Here is a 17,940-nt window from a genome sequence, read left to right on the forward strand (position 1 = left end):
ATCAACCTCTAATTTGTGAAGTTCCATGTTTGAAGCCTAGAAATAAGCAACCAAAAGCCATGAGAGACAGCATGTTCCTACGGTAATGATTTGTCAGTGACAAGGGAGCCCTGCAGGGTGATCTTCGGCAACGGATGTGGTCTTCTGCTGCTGCTTCTCCAATGACCTCTGACATCAGCAAGGCATTTTCTCCCAGGGAACTGCTGTTAGATATTTTTCCCTTTTTCAGGCCCTACTCTGTAAGCACTACAGATGGTCGTGTAGGAAAATCCCAGCAGATCACTGAGACCTGTGCATATGACACCACCAACCAAGCCACTTTCTTCCTCATGCCGATGCTCAGTTTGAACTCGGATTGACCGTCTCTACGTGCCTAAATGAGACAATTAGGCTTTTTTAGGTTCACCTAATAAAGTGGCTGGGAAATATATATTGTTTATTTTTTTTAATTGGATCACTTTTTATTTAAATCTTACCCAGTGACCCAATGAATAAAAAAGGAAAAATGATCTCATCTGATCTAGTTAAAAATTAGAGGAAAAATTACCCGCCATGCACGTTATTTTTCCTCGGTGCAGGACTTTCACAAAGTATGATGACATCGCAGGAGAGCTAACGCCCACACACTCCTTCAGCTCTACATTGTTTGCTCTGTGCTGTACATTGTTATGAGGGGAATTCAGCAGCTGTTAATCGCTGTTTTGGTATATCCATTGTGTGTTTGTACAAAGCAAGCTGCTCAGTATTGTATCCTCTCTGACTGAAGGAAGTGATTTAAATATTTGCTTTTGCTCCTATGGTGACATCACCTCAATGCTTACAGAGGAAATGACCATTAAAGAAAAGACACTAGGGTTGGAAAAAAAAAAGTTTTCAGGACTTTTTCTGTTCTTTCCTGGTTTAATGAAAGTGACTATTATAAAATTAGACATTTGACCTGTAGGAAACAAAGCAACATGACTGAGTCATAGGAAGGATTTTTAAAAGTGATTACATCACACTGATGATTTGTAACCTTTTTCATGCCAAGCTCAAAAGAAACTTCATGTTTTTAGCTTTATTATTAGTAACAAAACGTAAAACAAAAAAATAAAATTCTCTGTGTTATTGTAGGTTTTTACCTTAAAATAAAAAGCACAACTTTTGTTTGTGATTTGGCGCTATGTAAATAAAATTGAACTCAATTATATTGAATGCTATGTACAGTTGTGTTCATAAGGAACTAAAATAAGCTGTTGCTGTGTGTCCCTTCAAAGTATGTCACTGTCACGACTTTGGTGGGAACGTTTGTCCGACTGACCGGTCTGACCTCATTCCCTCAAAACCTGAGGAAGAATTCATGTTCAGCCTGTTTCACACCAACATGTCTACATTTTTTCAAAGATTTTAAAGACCTGGAGTTTTAAGGAAAGTCGAGTAAAAGGAAACAAAAATGAGTCAGTGTATTATCATTTTCATCTGTATTTCTCTCAAAGGTCAAAGGATTACAGTAAAATCAGTAAAACACACGGTTCTCTCTCTATTTAAATTAATCTATAAAAACCTTAGCCTGACTACATTAAAAGACACGCCGGGTCATCTCTTCCCCCAGAAGTCCTCCCGTCTCTTCTGAGCGCGCTCCAGAACAGCAGACGCCGTGGAGCAGGAGGCTGCAGAGCGCCATGACATCACAGAGAGCCTGTCATCTGGGTAATAGATGCAAAAAGAAAAAAAAGTCAAATAATTGTCATTTTATTACAAGGAGTTAATCTTAAAAGATGTTTGGTTCACCTTCGTCTGAGCAACAGCCTCCGCCCGGACACGGCCGCTCCCTGAACCTCAACCCCAGCTCACCTGAGGAAATGCACAACAACCAGATTCATTGATCAGTCGCTGGCAAAGACGTGCAGACATACACACACACACATATACGCACGCACAAACACACACGCACAGATTGCCTCCTGTGGTAAACTATCTTTCCCTCTGTTAAGGTCTCAATATGAAATCTGAGCTGTTGAGAAAAATGAAATCTGAAAAGAAAATGAGAAGGAAGTGAGGAGCCGAGGGGAAGCCCAGGCCATGCGTCTGTCTGCAGCAGGAGGAGCTGCTTGTATAATCAGGACTGATGAGTACTTCATAAAAGTGCTCCAGTGTTACTCCTCTGCACAGCTGCAGGTGTATGTCTCTGCCATGCTCTCCACATTAAATTTAACACTTTTCATGTTTACTCAAAAACTGCCAAAGCATGTAGTTCCTCCAACGTCCTCTTGAGGCTCCAGCAGTCAGTCAGTCACAACAGGCTCACATTTTAAAATCTCTTTACAGCAGAAATAAACATGTTTACAGCCTGATACAAACACTGTTTTATCTCTGTAACTATTGTCTTCTTTCATAACAACTCTACAGGAGCTGAACATTTATTTAGCTTACCCCAGTTGAATTGAAGGCCTGCAGTCTGTATTATTATATTTTTTAAATTATATTATTATATAATTATTATCATCATCATTATTATTATTATTATCATTATTATTATTATTATTATTATTATTATTATTATTATTATTATTATTATTATTACATTGGCCTCTTTGACTGGCATGTATTTTATTGATTGAAAGGTGCTAGCTGTCTGCTAGACTTCACCTCATCTAACTGGAGTCAATGAATTCTACCTCTAGACCATGTTTGTGCTGTTGGAGCTTTTTGTAGTATTTTTAATACAATTATCTGACCAATAATATGACTGTTCTATTGTAACTGTGCCAAAAGATCGTCCAAGAACTCTGAGCTCCAGTTTTGATGACTAAGTCTATGCTAGCTAGCCAGCATTAACTAATAGCTTAGCACTCCACCCTGTTGCTCAGAGAACAGAGAACAACAACGTGGTAGCCAGAATGCTACATTTAAATCTCCAAAGTGGAGACTCCATCTTTAATCTTTAATCCCTCACCTCCCTGCTCACTTGGCTATTCAGCTGCTAGTCTATTCTTCTTTTTCCCATACTGCCAAACTTAATGGTGACATCATTGGTCTACTCCAGGGGTGGGCAATCTCAGTCCATGAGGGCCGGTGTCCCTGCAGGTTTTAGATGTGTCCTCAAACCAACACAGCTGATTTAAATGGCTAAATTAGCTCCTCAACATGTCCTGAAGTTCTCCAGAGGCCTGGTAACGAACTAATCATGTGATTCAGGTGTGTTGACCCAAGGTGAGATCTAAAACCTGCAGGGACACCGGGCCTCGTGGACTGAGATTGCCCACCCCTGGTCTAGTCCAATCATTGTCTCCCTCACATTCTGTGGACCAATGAGCCTTCCTGCTTTCAATCTCAGCACTCTTCTATCAGTCTGCCTGTCAGACTCAAAGACTGATTCATGAGACCTACCTCCCCATCTCTTCCTCACCCTGGTCTAACCACTGGAGAGTTTATTACTAAATTCTGTTGTGCAATAAATCAAGTTGAACTCTTCCAAATGATCACTCCTCACTGAACTATGAACAGTTTATGAATCGTATGTATGAAGGTCTGAGGTCTCATCAGCTTGCTAAGGGGATAAGAACATGCCAAGAGGTCTGAAGAAGACGACGATCTCTAATCCTAACACGGTTTTGGAGGCCACTTCCAATCCTTTAACACGACTTGATCCTGATAGGCTGCAGGAATACTAATAGACTGAGTGACCAATCAAAACTTAGAGGCAGTTTATATAAAATGACACCTGCTTATTTCGAGCCTTCCTGCCGATGAGCTTGTACTTTAAATCTGTTCTAACTGCTCAGTAACAGAACTGGTGGCTGGTTTGTAAATCAAACTTCCTCCACACCACTGCACAGCCCAATCAAGTGCCTTAATTCCAGTTCTGATGCTCACCGTTGTGCTGAAAGTCCGGGTGTCTCAAGGTGCCCTGGAGACCATGCAGCGGGGCCGGGACAAGAGGCGGTGGCGCTGCAGCAGGTGAAAGTGTTTGCTTCATCCTGGTCGGTTTAAACGAAGGGCTGGAGGCTGATTTGTGGTCATGGGCTGGGCTATAGGAGACAGCGATATTGTCTGACCACGCTTCCTTACGTTTGGCTGGTGTTTCTGACCCTGCTGCCATGGAAACAGCCGACCCACATCTCTGAACACAGAAAGAATCCCATCAGTGTCATAAGCCAATATCATTTAAGTTCAGATGATCTATGCTTTCATCACTACCTGATGTTTGAGTGGAGAAGAGCCATCAGTGTTCCTCAGTTTCCCAACCAATATAGCGCCTCCTGCAGGACAATCACAGGCATTAATGTGTTTATGTGCTGGCAGTAACATCTGCTCATTTACAGTGATTTATTTTTGACTCTACCAGCGTGGCTTTGCATGATTCACAGATCACAATAATCCTTCTTTATCTTATACAGGGCCTTAGCGTGGCCCCTCAGTTCATTCTCTATCTGACAAATTCTGTTTTAGCTCCTCCCCCTTTAACAGATTCTTCTGATTGGTAAGCCCCTCGTATATAGCCTCTTTGACATCACATAGCCCTAAAAGCAAAAAAGAAACTGTGATAAACTGAGCTTCTGGCTCACACTGACTACTTGACTTCATTACCTGAAACATTGGTCATGTTTAATAATGAAATCCATCAGTAGAACAAAAGATAAATGTCAAAGTAAGTAATGGGAATATACACAAGTCTTTGGGATAAATGAATGAAAATTACAGCCGACAGATATCCAAGTTCAGACTTTTTTTCTACGTGTTGGTCTTTCCTCATGGATTCAGATGAACTTCAGTCAATTCAGAATGTGTAATTTCAGTTTGGTTAATATTCTTCTCCCAGGTCTTGGCAATCGGGAGACAAAACATGACCACTCTGCTTTTCTACAAATGGTAGGGTTAGTGTTGGATTCTTGACGACTTGGACCTCAACCACTTAAAAAGCAAATAAAAAGCTCAGATGGGAGCCGGTGGGTTTAAGATCTGGTAAAAAACCTTTTTAACCTGCAAGCAGGTGAGGCCAGATTAAATGTGATTGGGTCACAGAACTCGAACTCGACTCAAACCAGATTATTGTTACAGGTAACACTGCATCTATTTATTTATTAAATATGAAATTTATCTATCTAATGTGAAGGAAAGATGTCTGCATACCAGCAGCAGGGGTGGTCAGGTCGTGATGAGTCCTCTGAACCGGCTTCATTTTTATCTCGGGAGTTGGCAGCCTTCCCTCCTCTCTACGTGCACACACACACACACGCACGCACACACACACACACAGTTTCAGTTTCTGAGAATGAGCGAGGCTGCTTTGATCTGAGTGTCAAACTTCTGAGTCACTGTTTTCTTCAGCTGAAATGGACCTGAATCGAGGCCCTTCTGTCTCCTCTGAGACGTCATGTCGGTTTCACAGAGAAATTCATGTGAGCTAACCAGCTAATGCCAGCACACGACTGAACCCTTAAACCAGCTGCAGCAGACCTCATCTAACCTGTGGGTCTATCCTGGTCTTTATGATTGATGATGTCATTCCTTGGTGCTGCATTTGGTGCTGCATTTGGCTGTAGTGTGTTCTCATCTACAGAGAGGTGACAGATTAAAGGAAAAAAACCTGATGAGTATCCAGGATCTCTGACGGTTTACCCTCGTTTTTCATTTTATTTGTCACCAACCTTTATGTAATTAGGCTTATTTCCTTTATTTTTTTTGATAACTCAAATTTCAATCTGACTTTTTAAAATAATTTCTTCATCTGTTTTTTTCTCATTTTTTATCAATAAACTCCTGAGATTATCTGTCAAATCCAGTAGAGACAGTCCCTCCATTACCCCGCTATCCTTTCACAGAGAACAGTGAGAGAAAAGTGAGATGGTAAAGAGAAAACTCACTCATCTGTAGTTTCTTCTTCTTCCCGTTTTTCCTCTTCTTCTTCATCTTCTTTTTCTTCTTCCCCCCAGGCTGTACGGCGTTCAGCAGGAGGTCCCGGTATGGCTTGTTTTTTTATTCGTGTGTCCTTGCTCATCTGCTGTGTTTCTGAGTCTGCGATGGAGGATCTCTTACTGGAGTGACTGAACAGACAACAGCAATCAGCACAGAGCAGCGTTCAGTTCTTTCTTTTACTTCTAACCAGTTGCATCTCTCACCTGGCCAGGTCCAGGGGCTCCACACCAGAAGTGCTGCGGCTGTCGCGGTCAGGTGAGGGGTTGGGGGGAAGGCGAGGGGAGGCAGGGTCATTAGCTGAGACTGTGGTGTCCGTCAGCTCCCACAGAGCATTGTGTTCGGATACCAGCTGGCTCAGATGGTCTCTGGAAAAGTTGGTCCCCCAGGCGCGATGACGATACAACAACGCCTTCTGCCTCAACTCCTTCACCTGGAAACAAAAAAATGGATCATCCCACCTTCTAAGGAGGAAGTCTTTATTTCCGGAAATTTTTTGCTGGCTGTAATACACAGCTCATGGAGGTTAAGACTGTAACTGAATTCCCGTAAGAACTTAGTTGGACAGCTGTTTTAAAGCATTATCTAAATGAACTTTAGATAACTGGCAACAGACGCCAGTCGGTCAGAAACTGGATGAGTATCAGAACTGTAAACACTGTGTCCGCGGTGAGTCTGACACCAGCATTATGAAGTTTGTGGATGACAATACAGTCATTGTGCAGAGATGAGGCAAGACTGGAGGCCAGGTGGAAAATAACCTTTCCCTAAGTGCAGATAAGATCAATGCATGTACATGTGTGATCTCCCTGGTGTTGCAGCATCCAGCAGCTTCTAAAGAAATCACAGCACAGACTTAACTTTGCTGAAGAAATTTGGAATATCAGCCAAAGTCCTTAGCAACGTTTATAGATGTGCAGTCGCTACCTCAGTCACAGTGCAGCTTAGAGGAGGGTGCTCAGAGGAAACGACCAAACTGTGGTGCACTTTTCTTCCCGTGACTTCATCCACTTTCAGAAATCGAAATAAAGATGATTTAATCCAGACATGAATGGTAAATGGACTGGTACTTACATAGTGCCTTTCAACTCAATGCTCAGTACTCAAAGCACTTTCTACCGCGATAAACGACCACTGTATTCAAATAGAGATCCTCCAGCTTTAAAATGTCTTACCCTTCCAGGACCTGAAGCTCAGGCAAGCACTCCATCGACAGCCAAATCCATCTGTTTTCTGATTCAATTGTTAAATTCGTGATTGACATGACATTGACCAATCAGCTGAAAGGAAGAAAAATTGGGTCAAAATTTGTACTTGCAAGTTGAAAGTCACAAGCAGCCAGGGAACTTAAGCGCAGAGTTTTACACGTAGTTTTTTGCTTTGTATCTGTAAGTAGACCTTAACAAAAAAAAAAAAATTGCAACTTGTGTAAATATTTTTTACAAACACAAATCTTTTTTTACAAACACACACACACACACACACACACACACACACACACACACACACACACACACACACACACACAAATTCTCATCTATAGATGCACAAACAAAAAAAAATTCAGATATGGTTTACAAAGTTACAAAACTCAGTTCACAACTATGCATTTGATGTACAAGTACAAAATATTTCTGACCACAATTTGAGTCCATATTTCTATGCCACCAGAGTGGGGACATTTTAACTTAACTTCCAGACACATATGTCACCGCCAACCTATCTAGGGTTAGGGTTCACTTTCGGCCATTTCTGCAAAGCTTTGAACACGCATATGGAATGTTAAAGTTGAAATAAATGTTAATATCTAGTTTTTAAAAATGTGCTAATTTAGCACACAGCTAAAACAAAACTTAACTATAACACTTGACAGGTTCCTGATGACCTCGAGGATGTTAACTGGGTAAGAGCGAAAAACATAATTAAGACCATGGTCTTCTCTCTCAAAAGACAGACGTAAACTTCAAATTTTAGGGATAAAACAGTCAAATAATAAGTAAAGTAATTTTCACAAAGACAAAAATGTCAAACCTTTACTGGTAACAGCTTCTAAAGTGTCAATGATTTTCTCTGTTTTACCATCATGAGTTGAATATTTCAGGTTACTGATCTGACTTTTTTATGGGCCAATTAAGATTAATTTGATGAACTTTTATCATTGCTGCCATTGTACATCATCTTCTTTACTCTGAAGTTTGCATAGGAATGCTATGAAACCCCCTTATGGTCACAGAGGGGGATTTCTTTTTTCTGGATAATTTCTCTGTTTACTTGAAGTGAAGTTTCCATTGTCTGTAACCACATAAAAAGGCTGAGATACAGCATTGTGTGTTTAGCAGAAAACTGCAGCTGTTTATGACCACAGCGTATAGTTACCGTCTCAGCTGTGACTTTCAGGCACTCTTCACTGACTTTGACGGTGTTTGGTGTTAATATCCTAACTGTAACACATCAGTTAAAATCTTAGTTGACGCTTCTATATCCCTGAACTCCTGTGGTGTAGTGCTGACACACCACAGCTATCAAAGAAGAACCACAGCTTTAAACAGCACGGACAGATACTTCCATGACAGCATACAATCGACCACAAATGATCTTTAAGGCTGAGCAGTAACGGTAAGCAGCCAAAGCCTCGGCAGCTTTATCCTGCCTTCTAAAAAAGGTAATAAGCAAGAAATGCATCATGTCACATCGTCAGTCCTTTCTATAGCATCTGCACAGTGTTCCCTAGAGGGATAAAGCAAAAGGTTTTGAAGACGGATACAAAAATTATGCCAAAAATATTCCCTGTTGGGAAAGAACTTTCTGATTGTCACTCTAAAGGAGCTCCAACAAAAGCAGCAGCTACAACAATATTTCTTAATACACTTTATACATTTACATCAGGGGTCCCCAATCCCAGTCCACGAGGGCCGGTGTCCCTGCAGGTTTTAGATATCACCCTGGGTCAACACACCTGAATCACATGATTAGTTCATTACCAGGCCTCTGGAGAACTTCAAGACATGTTGAGAAGGTAATTTATCCATTTAAATCAGCTGTGATGGATCAAGGACACATCTAAAACCTGCAGGGACACCGGCCCTCGTGGACTGGGATTGGGGACCCCTGATTTACATTAAGACTGGCTGATGATAGTTTCAGTCCAGCAGTTACTCACCAGACTGCCTTTAGAGCGTCGGGGTTGCCTGAGGTGGCCTCCTAATGATTTAGCACCTCCTGACTTTTCTTGTTGATGTCAAATACACTGTTGTCAAGGTGTTTCTACACAGGACGAGGTTAAAGCAACAAGACTGACCAGGAACCACTGGATCCCCCCAAAAATTCAACAACGTATAGAAATAACCATTAGTGGCACAAATGAATGGCTCCCCAATTAAACTTATCCTAATTTTGAGGCAGTGACACACTGACCGACATGACAGAATGATGAGTTCAACAGAGGACTACTTCCAGAACCAGAGCCTCAAAATTGGAATGAGTTTCATGTTACCACAGAGACTCCAAAGCTATTTAACTGCCATCTTCTTTAAAAAAAACTCTAATCTGGACTTTTTACTCTTGAGTGTCACGGTTTGTAGTCTGTGACTTTGGTACCTTAGGGCGATCGTGGCTCAAGGGTTGGCAGTTCGTCTTGTAATTGGAAGGTTGCCGGTTCGAGCCCCGGCTCGGACAGTCTCGGTCGTTGTGTCCTTGGGCAAGATGCCTCACCCGTTGCCTACTGGTGGTGGTCAGAGGGCCCGGTGGCGCCAGTGTCCGGCAGCCTCGCCTCTGTCAGTGCGCCCCAGGGCAGCTGTGGCTACAAAGTAGCTTGCCATCACCAGTGTGTGAATGGGTGAATGACTGAATGTAGTGTAAAGCGCTTTGGGGTCCTTAGGGACTAAGTAAAGCGCTATACAAATAGAGACCATTTACCTCTTAAAGAGTCTTGAACTATTATACCTAAAGCTTGACAGTGTTACATTCTGAAGAGTTTTTTTTCATGTAAAGGATCCTAAGACCATCTCCCTCTGCTGTCTTTGACTACCAACAACATTAGACCCTCAAAAAATTCTACAGTCTGCAATCTGAGTACAAAGAGGAGCTCAAACTACACAGGGACTCAGGCATGGCATGACCCTTTCATTCACTGCTAAACTTTACAGGGGCACATGTTCAGTGTCCTCTTTTGTTGGCTAATACTGCATCCACTGATCCTGAGACCCTCCACATCTTTTGATTGAGTCTTTTTAGAGACATGAAATCTGATAAATCTGCACTTCAGCTTCAGCTGACTGTTTCATATGTGCTCTGAGTAGTATAATAAAAACTCAGAAAACTCTGTCACCAGTCCAAACATTTCCAGATCTGTATGTGCTCCAATGAACCCTTCTGTCCTAAAAGTTATACAAAGATGACAAACTTAAATACTTGCACGTTGACTATATTGTGCAGCCTGACAAATTCGACAGTGAATGCTGTAGTCCAATCATGCCCAAGTTACTTGGAACGCAGCAACATGACGAGGCAACAAGAGCATAATCAGAAATAGAGTGGATCAAAAGACAACACATATTCGTAGAAAGTGTGTTGGTTGGTGCACGTGATTGGCACATTAGCAAATTAAAGAGTGAGCAGGAGGGAAGTGCTGAACAACGAGTTTCCTGCAGATTTATGGGAAATGATTTAAAGGGTTGCGCAACCAAATGTGCATTTGCTCAATAGTTCTTCTGCCTTTCTCACATCATGCTGGGGTCAAAAGACGTTAACAATGAAGCTGCTAATAAAGATGCTGATCTGCTCTGATTATGTAATGTGTCACAGTAGATTCTTGTAAAAAGTCACCCAACCCTGACCCCAGTCCAACCCTGGATAACCCTGACCCTATTTTGAAACCTCAGTATATTTCCAGTCTAAACCTAACCGAGCAACCCAGCAGCAGTAAGCCTGACGCTGCACCTCTCTTTGGCAACTGTCGTCCTGATGAATGACAGCAGAGACTGCAAGGGTTTCATAGCTTCCTCTGAATTCACAGCTCGTGACGCCAGCCGACAACTTCCCTGCACACACTGGAAGTTTTCGAAGGCCACCGCAGGCTTGGAAAGCTTAACCAGATGGTTACACCTCCCACAGATTCACTGATCTTATTTTCACTGAGCAGCTGTTTCTGTATGAAAGAATCTGCAGCACAGGTAGCTTTAATCTTCTACTGACGTTATGAGACAAAACCCTCAAAAATACACTCCTGAAGCTGCTTCACAAAGTTTCCTGTGAAGAGTGGAGGTCTGGTTTCAGGAGGGCAGAAATTCACAATCAAACCACATTAAAAGATTTTTGTAAATGCTTGCTGTTTACAGCCAGTTATGCAATAAATAGGTTAAAGAAAGGGACCGAAATATGTGCCAGACGCTGTAAGATCTGACCTTGAAGCACCTCTGTAGTCGTGCGTGGGTTATTTCCATTTATAAATGGAACTGGTCTGACCCACTTTAGATCAAACTAGGCTGCATGCTGTCCACGAGCAAAGATCAGTCTGATGCCCCTGGAATCAAATATAAAGTCAACTGGTTGTTTTGGTCCTTTTAAGTGTCAGACAAACTTCTGACTGACAACTAGTTAGCCAGCAAGTGTGCAGAAAAGATGGTGATGGTGAAAACGCTTTATCATAGGACTCCACATCCATCCTTCAAACAGTTAGGCCTTTGTGCAGCGTGTTTTTGTAGATATTTGCCTGCAGAAAGGCCTTTCCTCCAGAAACCCACTTGCGCTGTGTAAGCTGAATGCTGATTGGTTGAGGAGTGGGAAAAGCCAAAATAGCTACCGCAAGGTTGAAGGGGAACAGGAGAAGCTTGAATGAAACGTCAAAGATTTAAAAAGACGGCATGAGACGCAGAGACAGCGGCTGCAGCGGACACGTTCAGTTTCACTTCAGATCTTTACAGAACTTCACTCTTCTCTGTAGCTGATGGACCAACAACACCCAAACCTGGAGTGGCCCAAAAGCCAGCTGCACCACAGACTCTGGGCACTGCCTCCATCAGGCAGCAGATGGTCTCTGCGGGGGAAGCAGGAGCTCACTATAAGAGCGGCAAAGCAGCAGCATGGATGGAGCTGAAGGAAGAGCTTCAGGTGAAACCAGCTAACAGGAGAGTTTAAAGTGTTTCATGTTGCTGTGACAACGCTTTCCATCCATCTGGTAGGAACATACCTGTGTGTGTGTGTGTGTGTGTGTGTGTGTGTGTGTGTGTATGACTAAGTCTGACATGTTTCCCTGAAATGAAGCTCTGTGGTTTTACTGCTGACACTAGCACTCTGGTTTTCTATCAGCAACATACAAACACACACACACACACACTTGCACACACACACACACACACACACAGAAACACAAAACAGACAAACACACACTCTGTTCAGGCAGCATTGAGAGTGATCAGTGATCAATGCTGATGACTGGGGTTTACAGTTAAACATGGTTAAATGCTGTTTGAAACACTGAATGTTGAACACGTTATTTTAAAACCTCCGGTGTGTTTGTCCGCTGCTGGATGTTGGAAAATGTCAAATTCAGAGTCAGGGTAAGCTGTGTAACAGTGGCAACATAGTGCAGAGCAAGCGCCCGATCTGACCCTGACTCAGGAAGTCAGTTAACAGGTTGTGTGAAAGATAAGGAGACAGAGGTGAATGGGAACGGTTTCACAGGCATCTCCAGACACTTTCAGGCCTGTCACATGAGCTCTCCTCAGTGCAGAGAACAAGGCACCAGTGGAGGCCCGACAAGCTTTGGTGTTCTCTGTGAAGGAAGGTTGAGCTGCACTGTAAGCAGAGGGCCCACTGTTAGAGGATGGGCACTGTGATTGGGTCATTTTGTAGGATTTATTTCTGTAAATTTGTGGTTTTGTCAGTTTTGGCCCTCCATATAAACTAGGTAAGAAACAAACTTTGAACCTCTCTCTTCTGTGCTATGCTATGACCTCTGGTCAGTGTCTGATAGCGTCTCCACCTGCATAACTACAGATAAATAAATATGTGTGAACGACATGAACTGAGTTCTGGCTTTGCTGGATCCTGACCTGTTGGGCAGTGCTGTCCATGGCTCCGCCTCCCTCTGGGATCCTGCAGAGGGGAGAACGAAAGCTGGACTCATACTCTGTCAACATCCTGCCAGACACACACAAACGATTTCATGAATGAGTTCATGAGCACACAGAGCACACAAAACACAGCAACACACAAACACACACACACACACACACACACACACACAGAACACACCTGTATCCTCTCCGCACTTGGCGCGGAGGAGGGGGCATGTCTCTCTGAAGAGCATCCCGCTGGAGGCGGGGCTTCTTCTGTGACTCCTCCTTCCTCCTCCTGGTGGTCTGCAGGTTGAAACAGAACAGGTGTGTGTGTGCAGCTCATCAGCACCTGTGGCTGTTTGCTTAAATAGGTGTTACATTTAAACCTACACCATCACTGATCAGCAGCTTTAAAGATGAGTAATGGTATGAATGCCTCTGGGAACAAAAGCTTTAAAAAATATGAAAATATCCCCTCCTCGACTCAACCTCCACTTTCTGCTTATTTACAGTGACTTTCTTAGTCTGACATTCATCCATTAGAAAGTGCCATTATACTCAAATCTTTAAAAAAAATCACATTTACAGGTCTTTGTGCTGAAGTCACAGGCAGAAATCATGAAAGCCGACCTCACTGAATGCATTCAGGGTTGTTTTAACTGACCTGGAGTCTGCTCTGCATGACCATTCCTGCTCATTTTTGGCCCGAGACTTCCTGGAAACTGACACTCACGGGTCTCATTTCTCCTGCTTCTGTTCTGAAAGCAGAGCTCTTAACTGTGACACACTGGTAATGGAGTCTTATCTGCCTATCTGACACTCTTCTTCACCTCGCCAGCTCTGTCTGTCATACTCCTCACTTCCTCCTCATCTCTTCTCTCTCTCCTAGTCTCCTGCACAAAACCAATAAAATCTAACCAAGTCAGCCCTGGAGGCTGAAGCTTGGCGGGACACAAAGAAGAATCATCTCGCCTGCAGAACAGCAAATGAATTTGGGGCAAAGTCTTCCTACTGTAGAATTACATATAAACTCAAAGGTATAAGACAGAAAAAAAAGACATGAACTGGTTGGGTTTCCAAAAACACTTGAGGGTCCAAACACACCATTAACCAAAGTATGAAGTGCAGAAATCAGGGTGGAGGTCACTACACTAAATAGGTCTTCACATCTGCACACATCTGTACCTTGTATGTTTGGAAGAGCGGGACTCTCTGATGCTCCAGGTGCTTCCGAAGCCGGGGGCCAGCAGGTGGCGCCAGACCCTGGAAGCTGCACTGATACTCTGTTTCCATGGAGACAGGGTTTATCTTGAAGGACGGTACAGACCTGCTGCTGGAGTGCAGCACCTGGAGAGCAGAAGTGATAATCAATCAATGAAAAGATCAACTGGATCCACAGCATCCACAGGTGTGATCATCTAGTTTCCACCTTTCACTCTGCATCCCTGTATCTGTGTTTAAAGCTCGGTGCTGACCCCTGCTGTGCACAGCAGGACACAGCGTGCTATCAAACCACTTATTAAACCCAGAAAGTCTGAGTAAGCAGTGCCATATTCATCAAAGAGTAAAATCTGTGACAACCACACATGATTACCACAGCACAAAACTATACAAAACAGTTGATTTACACAGTATCAGCACTTTGTGGCATTCATGTGCGACTGATCTGATCAGAAAATGTTATAGAAATGAATGTTTCTGACTTAATTTTATTTCAGTTCCTGTTGTGAAACAAAGAACTTTACGAATACAAATTCATTTCATTTCTTTGATGTGAATATTTTACTTTTATGAATGCTTCCATTTATTTACAGTCCCATTCATCCATTTAATTAGATACTGTTTCAAATGACTCACTAAAACTGTACGTTTATCATTAAATGCACCACAATCAAACAAACATAATTCCTAATATTATCTATTACCTTTTTTACCTTTTGTTTAATTTTTCTATTTATTTTATTTCTGTGTTTTATTTACAGTTGTACACAGACGATAAACTTTTGCAACTTTTAAAAATAAGATACTTTCATAAATTTAACGACTAATATAAACAAGACAAAATATGCAGCATGTTAGAAACTGATCTACAAAATGATTCTGATTGGCTGAAACTTTTATGAAACTCACTGTCTTTGAATTTATGATCTCGAGCTAATTAACTGGAAATATATTTACAGTTTTTATTTTTCTTGCACTAGTCAATTTTCATTGATCGCAGGGTGCTGGAAAAACGGCTCCTCAGGGTAACATCCAGGTCACACCTGAGGAGGGCTGTATGTTTGGTTTATGAGCCGTCGGTCGGCCTGCTCTACAGCAGCTCACCTGGATCCGTGCGAGCCCAAACACAGGTGTGCATCTGGTCTCACCTGCTCTGCAGTCAGTATGGGCGAAGCAGCAGCGGCTGTTGGCTTCTTCCATCCAAACTGTCTGTGATACTCTGAGTGCTTCCCTCCTGACCTTTGACCTCCTGATCTCATCCCCGCCTTTTGTCTCAGCGCATAATCGATCTGCAGGACAAGTACATGACATGCTGTTGGATAGTCTTCAAAGAAACAATCAGGTTTTGTCAGTTATTGCAGACTTCACCTCAGCCCCTGATGGCGCCAGCTGCCCGTTAGCTGCTGCTGTCACAGACTGGCTGGGCTGTGGTTGGCTGTCAGGCTGCAGCGGACGGGGCTTCACTGAGGAGAAAAAGAACATGAATGTGCGTGCTGAACATTCAGAACATTAAAGGTCTGTCGGTCATCTGGAGCTGGTTTAGTTTCTCTTTGCTTTATGATATTTGAATCAGTCATCATGTAGCTGCTGCTCCATGTATTTATTCACCAGGTTTTCCATCAGCTGCCGGTTCCTCAGCAGGTCGTGGTCCGGCTGGAGTTTCCGGCTCTGTGGGGGATCCGGGATTTCCTCTGGGGGGTGTTGGTGGATTGGGCTCTGGGGAGGGCATCCTCCTGTGGGCTGAGTGGCTCCTAAAACCTGGCAGTTTGAAAATCATCAAATTTTCCGGCTTGTTCTTTCACTGAGAGACAAACACGATCAAATGAAACATCCTGGAGAGTCTGACCTTTTAGTTAAAGCTGTTTTAGCAAAATGAACTAAACTTCAGGCTTAATCTGTAATCAGAGAACAGTGAGGAAGGACTTCTACTTTCCTCCTGCTGTTCAAATCGGCCTCTTTGTGGAGCCTGTTAGAAAGAGCAATAAAGGTAAAGAGGACTTTGTGACTGAATGCAGTCGTCCTTGAACTCCAGTGTGACGCTCACATTAAAGACACTTCTGCCACAGCTGGTTGTCACAGCTGGATCTGCAGCCTCTTCTACTTCATGTACACCTTCATTATGCAGCATCAGCATGGGGTTCCTACCAGCAGAGGGCGCTGCTCTGTGAGCCAGTGAGTGCTGCTGCTCATCACCTGGAGGATGGAGCAGAGAGGTGGAGGACTGAGCTGGGCCCAGAGGCCTCCTCAGGCGCTGAAGACCCGGCTCCCTGCTGACACCTGACAGATGAACATCTCATGTGTTCAACCACTTCATGTCAGAGCTCAGGTGCAGCTCCTGTTTGTTTTATTGTGGTGGTTTCCTGTTTCTTACCCATCTGGTCTGAGCGAAGACCGGCCAATGGCATGCAGCGCTGAGGAGACGCACTCCTGGAGCGGGAAACACCAAAGCTCTTCTGATACTCAGTCTGACTCTAGAACAAAGACACAGAGATGCAAAAGCTCACAGGATGGAAACAGGTAATGAGGTATGATTGAAAAAACTGCTGATCAATTAATCATCAATAGATTAATTATTGTTTAATATAAATATTGGAACTTGTTGCTGTGCAGATAGATTTAAGGTCATTACATCCTCTCGGTTAGTTTCAAAATAAAACTCTTCACGACGTTCTTCACGTCTTAATCTGAAAAATCATCTTTCAAAATAAAAGCAGTAATATGGTGCACTCTTAAGCGAAACAGCTTCAGGTCGGCGTGTTGCAATTAGGTGTATGTTGTGTTGAATGATCTGGATGATCTGACTTCATCGGATTAAATCCAGATTAGTCCCTCCTCTGCTATCGCGTGCAGACTGAGGGTCAGGATAACTCACTGTGTTCCGATTTATTAGCATCTGCTGCTAACGCTAACACCTGTTGCGTTGTTTACCTTGAAGCGGACGGTCATGGCGCGCTTGCTGCTCTCCAGACACCGCGAGAAGTCACCCCTCTGTCATCACGCGAAGGGGTTAACTCGTTAAATAGTCGGTTAATGTGCTATAACTAGCTAACTAGCCTGACCAACATGCTGCTAACGACCGGCTCCGCTTCTGTCTTCGGACTAATTCACGGAAACAAGCTACCCCCGTTGCCATGGCAGCTCAGTGTCATGCGCAGGCGCGTCCACAGCGGGGCGGCGTAGGACGGTGCGTCACTGGGCCGATTAACATTATGTATAATTATGTATAATAACATATTGCATAATATTTATTTTACAATTCTGCAGCTTTCTGTTGTTTCTGCTGTAAACATCACAGCATAAACGTAATTATTTCAACACCTGTCCTGACCTGTTGTCAAATCGTGAGAGCTGCAGATCAATCACGTGGCTCAAAGTTTAGTCGGATTAAAATGACTATTATTTATTGTGATATTTTAACATATTCATAACAGTGAAATGTCCCACAGGAGGTACTCACCTGTGAAAAATCATACCATGGTGTTTAGTTTTCTCTCACTGGAAAAGTCGAAATGCAGCATAGACATCTGGTATTTTATATAGAAACAGAAACCAACACGTTAAATCCAGCTGAAGCAACTGCTGAAGAGACAAAACCTGCAGTTCCTCCAACGTCCACCAGAGGCTCCCATTTAAAACCTCCAACTTTACAGCCTGGTTAAAAACACCTGCAGCCTCCATAAAAAATTTTCCCCTTAACAACAGCTGTGCACAGAATTATGTTTTACAATGATTTATGTTCGCTTCAGGCTCCAAAAGTAAACAAGAT

The 17,940-nt window shown here is 43.0% G+C and overlaps 1 protein-coding gene across 8 annotated transcripts; it reads right to left on the reverse strand.

Moving 5' to 3' along the window:
* Positions 1–1,443: 1,443 nt before the first annotated feature.
* Positions 1,444–17,728, reverse strand: mdm1 (Mdm1 nuclear protein). Of its 8 annotated transcripts, none has more exons than XM_039600845.1 (16): positions 17,632–17,728; positions 16,546–16,645; positions 16,320–16,451; positions 15,783–15,932; positions 15,543–15,637; positions 15,323–15,463; positions 14,139–14,300; positions 13,150–13,256; positions 12,948–13,035; positions 6,102–6,328; positions 5,847–6,026; positions 5,113–5,195; positions 4,180–4,241; positions 3,856–4,102; positions 1,771–1,833; positions 1,444–1,685 (listed from the first exon to the last, which is right to left on the reverse strand). In XM_039600845.1, the coding sequence occupies exons 2-16, from the start codon at positions 16,577–16,579 to the stop codon at positions 1,576–1,578; spliced, it is 1,881 nt and encodes a 626-aa protein (XP_039456779.1). In that variant the 5' UTR covers positions 16,580–16,645; positions 17,632–17,728; the 3' UTR covers positions 1,444–1,575. The 8 variants fall into 8 exon arrangements, with proteins under 8 accessions (XP_039456779.1, XP_031593029.1, XP_031593028.1 ...); XM_031737169.2 differs by lacking the exon at positions 17,632–17,728 and adding an exon at positions 17,103–17,300 and having other exon boundaries at positions 16,368–16,451; XM_031737168.2 differs by lacking the exon at positions 17,632–17,728 and adding an exon at positions 17,103–17,300 and having other exon boundaries at positions 12,948–12,990.
* Positions 17,729–17,940: the final 212 nt, after the last annotated feature.

The sequence above is a fragment of the Oreochromis aureus genome, linkage group 17 (genome assembly GCF_013358895.1).
Source record: "Oreochromis aureus strain Israel breed Guangdong linkage group 17, ZZ_aureus, whole genome shotgun sequence".
Classification (NCBI taxonomy): Eukaryota; Metazoa; Chordata; class Actinopteri; order Cichliformes; family Cichlidae; genus Oreochromis; species Oreochromis aureus.

Coding starts and splice junctions, on each gene's coding strand:
- mdm1 (XM_031737167.2), bottom strand. Junction 16,452..16,545: donor TCTTCGCTCAGACCAGATGG/GTAAGAAACAGG, acceptor TTCATCTGTCAG/GTGTCAGCAGGGAGCCGGGT. Junction 1,686..1,770: donor AGGCTGTTGCTCAGACGAAG/GTGAACCAAACA, acceptor TCTATTACCCAG/ATGACAGGCTCTCTGTGATG.